This window comes from Cynoglossus semilaevis, chromosome 13, assembly GCF_000523025.1.
Source record: "Cynoglossus semilaevis isolate Cse_v1.0 chromosome 13, Cse_v1.0, whole genome shotgun sequence".
In the NCBI taxonomy this organism is placed as follows: Eukaryota; Metazoa; Chordata; class Actinopteri; order Pleuronectiformes; family Cynoglossidae; genus Cynoglossus; species Cynoglossus semilaevis.
This window is the reverse complement of record NC_024319.1, coordinates 20,430,216-20,442,014: the sequence shown is the minus strand read 5'-3', so window position 1 is coordinate 20,442,014 and position 11,799 is coordinate 20,430,216. Positions and strand designations below refer to the sequence as shown.

At 37.3% G+C, this 11,799-nt stretch overlaps 2 protein-coding genes across 4 annotated transcripts in view; both read left to right on the top strand.

The window, feature by feature from the left end:
* LOC103388961 (H-2 class II histocompatibility antigen, A-U alpha chain-like) overlaps nucleotides 1-3,251 on the top strand; it is a 5,244-nt gene extending 1,993 nt beyond the window's left edge. The window contains exons 4-7 of the mRNA XM_008324203.3: nucleotides 4-15; nucleotides 1,887-2,171; nucleotides 2,315-2,447; nucleotides 2,750-3,251. Coding sequence (XP_008322425.2) covers nucleotides 4-15; nucleotides 1,887-2,171; nucleotides 2,315-2,447; nucleotides 2,750-2,888 — 569 coding nt within the window. The 3' untranslated portion in view covers nucleotides 2,889-3,251. The remainder of the gene's footprint in view (nucleotides 1-3; nucleotides 16-1,886; nucleotides 2,172-2,314; nucleotides 2,448-2,749) is intronic.
* Nucleotides 3,252-4,526: 1,275 nt separating this feature from the next.
* LOC103388958 (HLA class II histocompatibility antigen, DRB1-14 beta chain-like) lies at nucleotides 4,527-10,671 on the top strand. Of its 3 annotated transcripts, none has more exons than XM_025061238.1 (5): nucleotides 4,527-5,039; nucleotides 7,193-7,471; nucleotides 9,190-9,471; nucleotides 9,657-9,768; nucleotides 10,430-10,671. In XM_025061238.1, exons 1-5 carry the CDS (start codon nucleotides 4,826-4,828, stop codon nucleotides 10,488-10,490), a joined length of 948 nt encoding a protein of 315 aa, XP_024917006.1. In that variant the 5' UTR covers nucleotides 4,527-4,825; the 3' UTR covers nucleotides 10,491-10,671. The 3 variants fall into 3 exon arrangements, with proteins under 3 accessions (XP_024917006.1, XP_024917008.1, XP_024917007.1); XM_025061239.1 differs by lacking the exon at nucleotides 4,527-5,039 and adding an exon at nucleotides 5,053-6,536; XM_025061240.1 differs by lacking the exon at nucleotides 7,193-7,471 and having other exon boundaries at nucleotides 4,529-5,039.
* Nucleotides 10,672-11,799: the final 1,128 nt, after the last annotated feature.

Genomic DNA, 11,799 nt, shown 5'->3' with positions numbered 1-11,799 from the left:
CTGCTGAAGTTGTCGGTGAGTTGGAATACTGAGATTATCTTGTTTGTTTGTTTTTTTTTTTATTTGTCATTTGTGACCCTTTGTGCTCTCTGACTTCCTGCATAATCTATACATTTTATTTATTAATATACCAAAATAAAAAGGTAAATAAATTACAAAATGTTATTGCTACTTTTATTTTATTTTATTTATTTAGACCCCTCGACCTCACTGAAGTTATATTGAGTCAAAGATCGTGAAAAGAACTGTCATTTCTGACCTTCTTTCTCTAATGTTTTTGTGGCATTGTTGATTTTTTTGTATTTTCTGTTGTCATTCACATTTATTTTTTACAATGCTTTGAATTCGCACAGCGATTCTCTGCCATAAAAATCACAAAACCTACAGTATTAACAACACATATTAGTAAAAAGTAGAATTCCTTTGAGGATTGTCAAAATGTTTTGGGAAATCGATTTCTCCCACACCTAGACTTTGCCTTTCTCTTCTCACTGAAACTCTTATTTCTTCATCAACAATAACAACAACACGTAAAGTCAGTGCACAAAAAAGATTATTTCAAAAGATTACTTTTCATGTATTTTACCACTGCATTTGGATTAATGTATTTTACAAGCAATGTTAGGTAATTCAAGCTGGAGTCACCTTTAAATTATTCTCTTGTACACAATCAAGGAAGTGAAAGTGCAAACTTTCACAAAACCTCTGCTGAGGCAGCTGAGTTTGGGGTATCATCTTACCACAAACTGCACCAACACCAACTGGATCTGTGAAAGACTGATCCAAATTCCACTTGATTTTCTTATTAATACTAAGGTAAAAAAATCTCAGCAATGGAATCAGTACAGAACAACCATATTTTCAACTTTGAAAGAAATTATTAAGTTTAAGACTGGTAGACTGGTAAAACTATATAAACAAACATCTAACACGCTACATTAGACAAGGAGAAAATGTTCCAGATAATAGCTGAAAGTTGAACTAGAAACAAACTGTTAGTTCAAAGTGAACTAACAGTTAGCAGTGAAATAAAAGAACAAGCAAAGAAAACCATGAAATATGACATTTATCTAACATATATTTACCAATCTTGAGGTTCTGACGAATGCATTAACTGCCAGTAATGTTTAACAGACAATAATGTTTGTCCTTCCTGTGTGAGGAACAGTCATTTCCTTTATTTCTACGACTACTGCTATCGCTAATGCGTACAGCCCTAAAGCGAAGCACAGCTGCTCATTTAGCACAATGCTAAATAAACAGTAGACTCTTGAGGCACTACAACTGTGTTATCATCTGTAACAACATGAGAGAGTGAGTGCACAACATTTGTTAGTTTACGTATCAACATTGTCAGATAGTACTGTCAGTATTGTAGGTAAAAACTTAGCTACTAACCACAGGTTCATTTTCTGGCTCTGGACTTTCTTCTGGTTCTTCTTCTTGTTCTGGATCAGACTGACGTTCGTTGTCCGGTAACCATTTCTCTCTCCCTGCTTAACCGCTGCCATGGTTACTTGAAGCAATCCTCAAGTTTTCCTGCCATGTAGAGGTGGGCGGGGCATACACCAGCTCATTAACATTTAAAGGTAAAGGCACAGAAACTGACCGGCCAGATCGGGTACCAAACTCAGCGATCACGACAGTTAACATGTTGTACTGTTCAGATTTTTTTTTTTTTTTGCTTTTTTTTTTCTTATCTGCCCTTGATCTTTCAGAGGCCCCCTTAGTGCCCCCTGGAGGTCCCCACCTTGAAAACCACTGGTCTAATAGATTATTTTAGAACTTCCAGTTAGTCCGTCTGGTCTTCATTGAGTCCTTGATGATTTAGATGTTGTGTAATATTTGTTTTCCCTGTAAAACCATATTAACTCCTTCCTCCTCAGACAGTCCGACATCTATGATCTACTCGAAGGAGTACATCGAGATCGGCGTGCCCAACACTCTCATCTGCTTCGTCAATGAATTCCACCCACCTGAGATCAACATCATATGGACCAAGAACGGGGAACTGGTGAACCAGAGTTACATCAGTCAGACTCAGTACTACTCCAACAGCGACTACACTTTTCGCACCTCCTCCTACCTCAGATTTACTCCCCAGGAGAATGACATCTATGCCTGCGGTGTTGAACACATGAGCCTGCAGACACCACTCACTAGGTTCTGGGGTGAGTCTAAGAGATTTCAGTGGTGGGGGTTCTATTTTACTGGGTTCTTTTCTGGGTTTGTTCATTTCATAGAGTGTTTTTAATCTATCATTGCTGAATATTGGTGTCTGTAGTGTCTACTGTGTATTTTTTACATTCTCCAGAGGTTGAAACTGATGAACTGAAGAACAGCCAGAATGTGGAGACTGCGCTGTGTGTCTGTGGTGTGATCTTGGGCCTGATGGGAGGTTACATCGGTCTGTGGTTCATCAGGAAGGCCAGCAAGTCCTGCAGGAGGTGAAAAACACATCAGATTCAAGAGTGGTCAGATGTGTTAATTTGGGAAATTCTGTCTTCCTTTCCTTACACTATATATATAAAACCAGGAATTTACAGTTACCTGTAAATTAATACAACTTCTAAACTTGACTCTGTATCACCTTTACTCAACTTCCTGTCTGTTAAATAAAAATGACTTAAATAAATGCCAAACAAAACTGATCATAGTTTTGGAAAGTGTTTGCGGAAGCAGTAATGCTAAGCTCCATATATGTTTTGCAATGTTATCCTGACCTATCTACTTCTTTTTCATCTTCCAGATCACCTGCCTCCATCTCACCCTATCTTATTACTCAAACCATCTCCATGACATGGTTAACAACATTCACAAAACATTCCTTACAGGTCTTCCTCTACTCCTTTTGCCTGTCGACTCCATCTCCAACATCCTTTGTCTGATATATTTCCTATCTCTGCTCCGCACATGTCCAAACCTTCACCTCCCTGACTTTATCTCCAAACTGCTCCACCTTAACTGCCCCTCTGATCTGATCAGTTCTTATTCCGTCCATCCTGGTCACTGCCAGTGAAAATCTCAGCATCTTCGTCTTTGCCACCCCCAACCCAGCCTTTGATCTACTGTCTCTGGACCCCCTCAGTGCATTGTCTATTACTTTTGACGGCTGACCCTAGGTACTTGGTACTAGCCTATGGTATCTAAAAATAATTTTACCAGCCTGCGTCGACAAGTGTACCTATCTGCGTTAAAATAATAAATTCCAGGATTGCTAAGTAAATATTCCCGACAAATAAAAACAAACTGCAGAGCCTTTAGCTCCATCATGTTGACTTATGTGGTCACTTATGGCATAAGTGTTTGGCAAAAATCTGCTACTCCTCCAACAACTGCCTGTCACGGCTGTCAGTCTTACTCTAATTCTTGCACTAAATGTGGATAAACTGCCCCTGCTGGATTTATGCAGCTGGGGCCCGAACCTAATTATGTTCAGGTTGATGGATGAGACAGTTGCCACATTTTAATATGCAAGTGTGTCAGCTTTTTCTGAGGGATAATGTTCAGAGCAGAAGGCATATAAGAAAAGGCACAAAGGCTCTGAATGTGTCAGAAAGGACAGGATGTCTTGGTGTCAGTGAACCAACAGGGGGCACCTCAAAAATCCAAGAGAAGCAGCTGGAAGAACATATGGTTTTTCTCACCTAGTTGAATGATGGAGGTGGGAGATGTGGGGATTCAGACATTCATCCATCACTCTTCACATCTCATGCATGTGACACGTGAGTGAAGAAACCGGAGCTCAGACGCTCAGCTGAAATATCCCCACTCCAAACAATGTACTTGTGTTGAGTTCATGATGATTTTCTTTCAAACATGGAATGCTGACAAAACCAAACTTTGCAGCTTTTTTTTCCCCCCCAGAGTCGACAGTGTACACAGTGGTGCGAAAACTCTACTAGGGAATTTTACCTTCAAAGCGGACAGCAACGAATCCAGCATTGATCGAATGCAACAGATTTATATCCACATCCATCACAAGGTTTAGGAAAGAAACAAAAACAGGATAGGGTTTAATGATGTAGGGGTTGAAGGAGGACAATGATGCAGTGAATGATGGAGCTTTTAGTGTTGATAATACTTCAGTCAAAAGAAGAATGGGACTTTATTTATTGAACAGTCTCGTAGCAACTGCTGTTCTTCTCCTTACTGCACCAACAGGTGGGTTTCCTAACTTTGTTCTTGTGATGTTTGTTTTCGTTATGGTACTGGTGAATGTTTTTTGAGTATTTCTGATACTTTAATTTTATTTTTATTTAAATGTGCTGTAAATACCTGACACACGTGAAGGGATAATGTTGTACAGTCTTGGTTACTTTAATTACATTTAAAGTCATAATATTTTTTATAACAGTCCCCATCTACTACTACAGAGTAAGAATACTACAGGGTTTTTTTTTTGTCTTTGTTTCGAAATTTTGGAGCATTTAAAGTTATATTTATTGTTGTAATGATATGTTACCCAACATTTGCTATTTCCTGTAAATATTTATCTTGTGGCTATTCTTAGCAATCATTGGACAATCTAGCACATTCGAAGCTCCGTTTTTGACCAGTTTTATCAGATAAGCTCAGGATTGTTAATTATGGCTGAAAGACAGAAAGAGTTCAGTCATAACTAGACATATGTTTGCAATGTTGTTCCAACATTGGTACTTGTAGAAAAAAATCTAAGGACTACTTTAAATAATTATTTTCTTTCTATCTGCATATAATATAATCAGATTATACTTTGTTTTGATTTCCCACTGTTTCAGGTGTTGCTGTTAGAATCGTTCACCAGCAGATCGCTGACTGTGAATATGGAGACGACATCACAGACATGGTCTACTCGGTTAAAAACATCTTCAACACAAGGATCGAGAGCATGTACGACTCCAGGAGCAGAAAGTACGTGGGCTTCGACCAATACGGCGTCCGAAATGCCGAGCACTACAACAGTCTGGATTGGAAAAGCCTCGTTAGAGAGTTTGAGAAGGAGACTCTGTGCAGACACAGAGCCCAACTGTTCAGGAGAAGCACGCTGGAGAGGAAACGTGAGGTTTGATGTTTGTTCAAATTACACGGTTTTGGGTGATTTTTTTTATTTTATCTGTCCAGGTGCCAGGACTGAACGTCAACGTTTCTGTCTTTTTTTTAACATTGCGTTGTGCTGTATTGATAATCAGTAGTCAAAGTGTGCACTGTGTGTATGGCCCCATTTTGAGCAGTATGATATTGGGTGATTGATGTAGCTAATCGCTGCACAAATCTTTGCAGTGTGCTATTACTATTGCCACCTACTGGGGAGGCTAATTCATAACAGTACTCTCTGTTAGCAGAGAAATGTGTGTATTGAATACGTTTGTTGACTTGATTAATTTTGTTTTATTGAGTGCCATTTAGTTGATATCAACTCAGCTGTGTTGGATTCCCTCAAGGTGGGGGAGGGGGTTGATTTCAGGGGATGGATGAGGCCCCACTTGAAAATCTTGCTTCAGGCCCCCGTTTGCTTAGAGGCAGCACTGGTGATGAGTAGCCACATGGCAACCACTGCCAGAACATTAGCGTCAACTTTACCCACAGCTACCTCTGTAATCCTTTTCTCTTCTCCCCTTGCCCATGTTTGCAGAGCTGCAGCAGGATAGCCTCAAAGGAAGGATTTTTGTAGAGTTTGTGTTGCACACCCTACAGTATATAACACTTCCTTTAACAACCTATAGTACAGTGGAGTGGCTGCAAGACTTTTCTAAATTTCCTCTTAGCGTCATGTACACCGAGGTAAAAGGAAATTGTTTAAATGGTCCAGTGCTGGATTATGTTCTGTACCCCTGGGGCTGCAGAACTACAGTCACAGTCACTATCTAATTGATCTAATCTCATTTTAAATAATAGTTCTTGGCTAATAGTATGTTAACAGAAAACCTGATTAGGTGGTTTATTCCAAACCACAACTGTAGAGTGCCCTGCATGTGACCTAAGTGGAATAATACAGCCTCAGCCCAGACAATGAAGAGACACACCTTGGTAAAGCTAGCCTTCACTGTCTTTTCATATGTACGGATATTAACTCTCAAATTGCTGATGAGTCCAAATGTGGTTTAGACACACTTCCCCTGGAATTGTTTGACTGCTGCATCATTCCTCAGATGGCAGTGGTGCCTGGCAGGGTGACGGTGACGGTTTAGAGAAGTAAACGCTGGTTATTAGAGCACGAGACAAAGAAGAAGAACAGCCCTCTATCAATTGTTGCATTCAACAATTGCTGCAGGGTGAGTTTCTAATTTTAAGAACTAGTTTAATGAAAGCTGAAAGACCTGTTCATCTCACCGCATGCTTCGATGTTTGCGTCATCAAATTACCTCATAGAGAACAACGCGGAAAGTTTTACCGGAAAGTTTTAGGCTTTGGACGTTTGGATTTTTGAAACGGGATTATGAGGCAAAACAACAAAGCTTGAGGCTAATGTTGACTTTTTTTAAAGAAAAAGATGAGGTTTTGTTTTGTGTACGGTCTCTCAATCACTGCTGTTCTCCTTGTCATTGCTTCATCAGGTTGGTTTTTTTTCTCTTTTCTTTTCTTTTTCTGTTTTTTTTTTCCCGTTCCAGTCTAGAGCTCTTTCATGGACAGTCCATACTGTAGTGTCTGACAGACATAGTGAGTGATTGAATAGATTTAATTTGTGTTTCGAACGGTGGGTGGACACCCACAAACAGGAAACGGAAAACTTGTTTGGGCTGCAATGCTAACAGTTAGCTATTTCTGCAATATTTTTTAATATGAATAATTCTGTCTGTTTTGTGGCCTTTCATGGCCAACTTTACTATTATTTGCTTTCTGTGATTACCATTGTAGCTTATTCATACATATTTGCAAGACTAAGTTCAGGTATATTTTAGACCATTTTACTGTCAATTAGCAATTTCTGAGTTTACTCTGTATTTATTTGGTATTTTCGAGTAAGCTAATGTTGGGCGGTGTTAGGCTAATTTCGGGCTACAAGGAAGCTTTTGTGTTTTAATTATTACAAGCAAAATGTTGGCTAGCAGCTGTTGACAGTTTGATTGGGCTTTTTCTGTTTATGGACTTGTAATGTTTACTAAAATATCTTTGGCACAAACGCTTTTGAGATGTTTTTAGCGAAGCAAACAATACTGCGATAACACACTAGTAATTTACTAATTTATATTTCCATAATCAAATGTTCCAGGTGTTGCTGTTAGACTTGTGCATCAGCAGATCGCTGACTGTGAGTATGGAGAAGACTTCACAGACATGGTCTACTACGTAAAAAACATATTCAACAGGAAGTACGACAGTGTTTATGACTCCCGGATTGGAAAGTACGTTGGCTACGATGAATACGGCGTCAAAAATGCAGATCATTACAACAACCAGGATTGGAAAATGCTGTTGAGAAAAGCTGAAGTGGACACTCTTTGCAGATATAATGCAAGACAATACAGGATCAGCACCATTGATAGAAAAGGTGAAGTTGCCTGTCCCTTCTTCTTGTATTATACTAGGCATGCGCAAACTACGCCCAGGGGTCGGATGTGGCCAGTTTGGCTTTTTTAATCCGGCTCGCCAAACCATTAATTTCTATTTATTATATTTCTTCCTTTCCCCTGCAATGCCATCATTTTCCCAATAGATGGCATAGACAAGGCTGAAAGCATTTAAGCATTTTAGCCTTTACTGACTGACTTTAATGTCATTTGTTTTAGTTCATATCTGCTCCTGCCCTCGCCCCCCGTCAAGTTTTAGGACCCGCTGTGGCCTGAATTAAAAAAAATTGCCCACCCCTTGTGTTATGCTGATGGGACAGATGCACTGTTACGTTCACTGTCAAGTTCACCGTTTGTTAAACAATTCACATATTATAAATAATTCACTTATTACTGTGCATTTGCAGCAGTGTTAGGAATTTTTTGTTTTTTATGGCAATACCTATACTGCAACTTAGAGTATCTGAAGACACATGCATCAACCTGATACGTTCTACTCGAGGGCTGCTGTTGTTGGGGCAATAGTGTCACTGTTTTCGGTATGTTGCGCAAAATTAAGTCAAGCATTTGGGCAATATCAACTTGAGCCATCCCTAATAAAAAGCTAGTGGTTCTCTAGTGAGTGAATAAACAGAGGTGCCTAAGAGAACTAAATAAATGATAATAGTAAGTAAAATACCTGTCTGGAAATACGATTTTTTAGCTGGGTTTAGTGTCCGCAAGCGTATTCTACCGGTCCCTCCCTTCTGCTGGCAATTTTTTCAAACGGCAATTTTATTTACTATTACCAACGCTGTGTCTGTGTTTGACTACTGGGTTGGCTACCTACAAAGACATTGTGTCCATCCGTTCAAGCCTTTAGCTACAACCCATAAGAACATCTGTTGCTCCTAATTCTTTGCTAATTTTTTCTCCACAAAAGTTTGTTTAAATGTAACTGTATACTGTTTTCGTCTGCATTACAACACCATCATAACACCATTGATGTCCTACTGGGTCTGTACATGTCCTACACCAACCTCAACTACTTCTCTGCCACTCCCAATGTCCTTAGACTTCATCAGTGGTACTTTTCCTCCAAAAGGGATCTATCTATCCATATATCCATCCATCCATCCATCCATTCAGATCTTGTTTACTTTAGACTTTTTCTATGGCAGTTTACAACACAGAAATGTTAAATCATCTTTCCATTTTGTAATCATTACACAAAGTAATTTAAACATTTTAGCAACCTCTTCTATTCAATTTTTTGGTGATCATTTTGTTGTTTTTTTTAGCTAGCATCATGCTAAAATGTCAATTGTGAAAATGTTTTACCTGCTAAATTATTTTCGTCCCATTGTTACACATTTTATTTTGTGTCTTTGATACAGTATATATATATATATTTTATATATATATATATATATATATTGGTGGTTATGTTAAATGGCTTTATTTAATGTCATTTGTAAAAAAATTTTTAGGTAACTTTTAACTTATCTTATCAAATTGTCTAACATCTATTATTTTAATGTCTGTTTATTATTTCTTTGGTTAACTCAAGTTGAAAGTTCCCATCTATATCTTAATCTAAATACTTTTAATTTTCATTTGTGTTCTTTATTAGAATGTGTTTGAAGAAAACCCTCTATCCTCAGACTCTGTCCACAGTACTTCATTGAACTAACTCTTTGCCCAACTTTTCCACTTCCAGTGCCTCCAACTGTGAAGGTCCGTCAGACTAAGCATGCAGACTATGGGGAGCGGACGATGTTTGAGTGCAGCGTCTGGAGCTTCTACCCTCAGGCCATAAATGTGAGCTGGCTGATAGACGGAGTTGAGACCGTCACTGATGTGTCGTCCACAGACGTCCTGCCCAACGAGGACTGGACGTTCCAGCTTCACTCTTACCTGGAGCTGATATTGAAGAGAGGCGAGAGGCTGACCTGCAGAGTGGAGCACAGCAGTCTGGTGAAGAGCCTGGAGGTGGACTTTGGTAAGGAAAAAAAAAAAGTTAAATTGTTTTTTGTTTTTGTTTTTTTAAATCCACATAGAGACATTTTAGGTTATCTTTAATTGAATAGAAACATATAACATTTAGGACATTTAGTGAAATATGACATATATATATATACATATATATTATATACATATAAATATATTTTTTGTTTATTCTCCCAGACACATTTTCTCTGGATGCCAAATATATCAAACTGTCAGTCGGGTCAATCTTCTTCTGCATTGGCTTCACTGCAGCTGTGGGGGGCGCAGTTTACTACTGGTGGAAACGGAGGTGAGTGACGTCAGTGCTGCTGCTGTGGTTTGTGACAGAAGCCGAACTGTAACAACGTAACATATTTACAAACGAGCTGAAGAATAAAACTTCGATTGGATTAATCACAGGGTAGCTTAATTATGAACGATTAATCATGATTAGTGTTACTTAATTGAAACACTGAAACACTGACTGAAACAGACAGGAACCTGTTTTTTGTGACATATAAAGGTGATATTTTAAGTCCGAGCCGCTTCGTGGGACAAAAAGATTTGACCAATATATGTGCAAATACAGTGAGTATTAGAGCAACAATTTTATTTTTTCTAGTACTACTACTGCTATGACTACTTCTACTACTGCTACTGATAGTGTAGTAGTACTCCAAGTACAAGTAGTAGTAATTTTGGTTTATTTAATATAATTATTTTAAGGACAAATGAAAAAATTGAAAAATATATTTTTTATATATATTTACAATAACAGACAATAGAAGAATTTGTTGTTTTCTAATGTTCATTGTATGTGTATATGTGTACATACCTTTTATTGTGGGAATGGTATGTTTATTTATTAGATATTTGACAACCTGTAAACAAGTCAATACCCACAATCAGTGGGTGAAGAGAATTAATTTTTCTTCTTTATTTGAATCTGTCTCTTCTTTCATTTCTTTCAGGTCTGGTTTCAGCCCTGTTGACGGACGAGAACAGACCTCCACCAGTCTTTCAGACTTATAGATGATGGCTGTAAGAACATTTGACACAAACAGGTTGTAAAAGATGGCTGTAAGAACATTTGACACAAACAGGTTGTAAAAGCAGGCAAATTTTCTGTTTTAGTGTAGACATTGTAGGTTTAATCCAGTTAACAACATGCTTCACATTAAAAATAAATATTTGGATTTTATTTAAAAAGAAATTCTCTATTGTTTTGTTTTTATATTTATTATTACAAAGACAAACCCTTAAATGTCAGAACGTCCAGCTTTTTTCAGTGAATATAATGTATATATCTAGATATATAAATATATATATATTACCAGATAGATACTTAATTTATATTTAAGTTGTTATATTTTCCACTCGTAAAAGCCATCTAACAAAGCAAAAAAATTTACAACAATGCAACTGATAACAACAACGAAGAAGACATGGACAAAAAAAACAACAAGAACTAACAACAAAAGAAGGAAGAATCACTAATGTGCACAATTTAATTTTTATTTCCTACAGGAATAAAAACAATGACAAGAAAATTGATTATTAACAATAACAATGCTAACAAAATAATAATGATTATAATAACAGTACCAGGTATAGTTAGAAGTATAATATTATATCATAATTTTAATTAATTATTGTGAATAAAATATAAAATAAAGATGGTGATAAAAACAATATCAACAATAACAACAATTATTAAGAATATCATCAATGACAATGACAACAGTGACAACTACAACAACAGTAACAGCAACAACAATAACAATAAAATAACGAATAAAACCTCCATAATCAACAACACAATAATTATTTTTAATAATTGTTTTCCCTGAACTCCCTTTAAAAACACAAAAATCTGTCCTTCAGTCATTTCTTTTATCATCTTTACACTGGTTCCAGATAAACACCATCGTGAGAATAAGACCTGCTGTTTTCTTACTAAACCCCATCAACGTCACGTGATGTCATGACCTCTCTTTACTTTATCATTTTCAGATTTATTGGATTTTCTTTATTATATAAGTGTCTCCAATGACACGTCCTTGAAAAGTCTCTAATTCGTAACTGATGCACGTTTCTCAGACTCTTTATGTTTGCCTGATAAATGATGAGTTGCGAAACACATTAAATAAGTTAAGAGTGATGAAATAATCTGGAAAAAAAAGTTTGATAATTTTAAACTTGAGAGAAACCGACACTGAGCAACTGTTAAACATGCAGCCGCCTCGACCTTTCCTCCACCAAGATACAGTGTGACATAAATGTTTGCCTAACTTTTTTTCCAAAAAGGTAAAAGGTGTTCAAGTGTTTTAGGTCAAGAGCC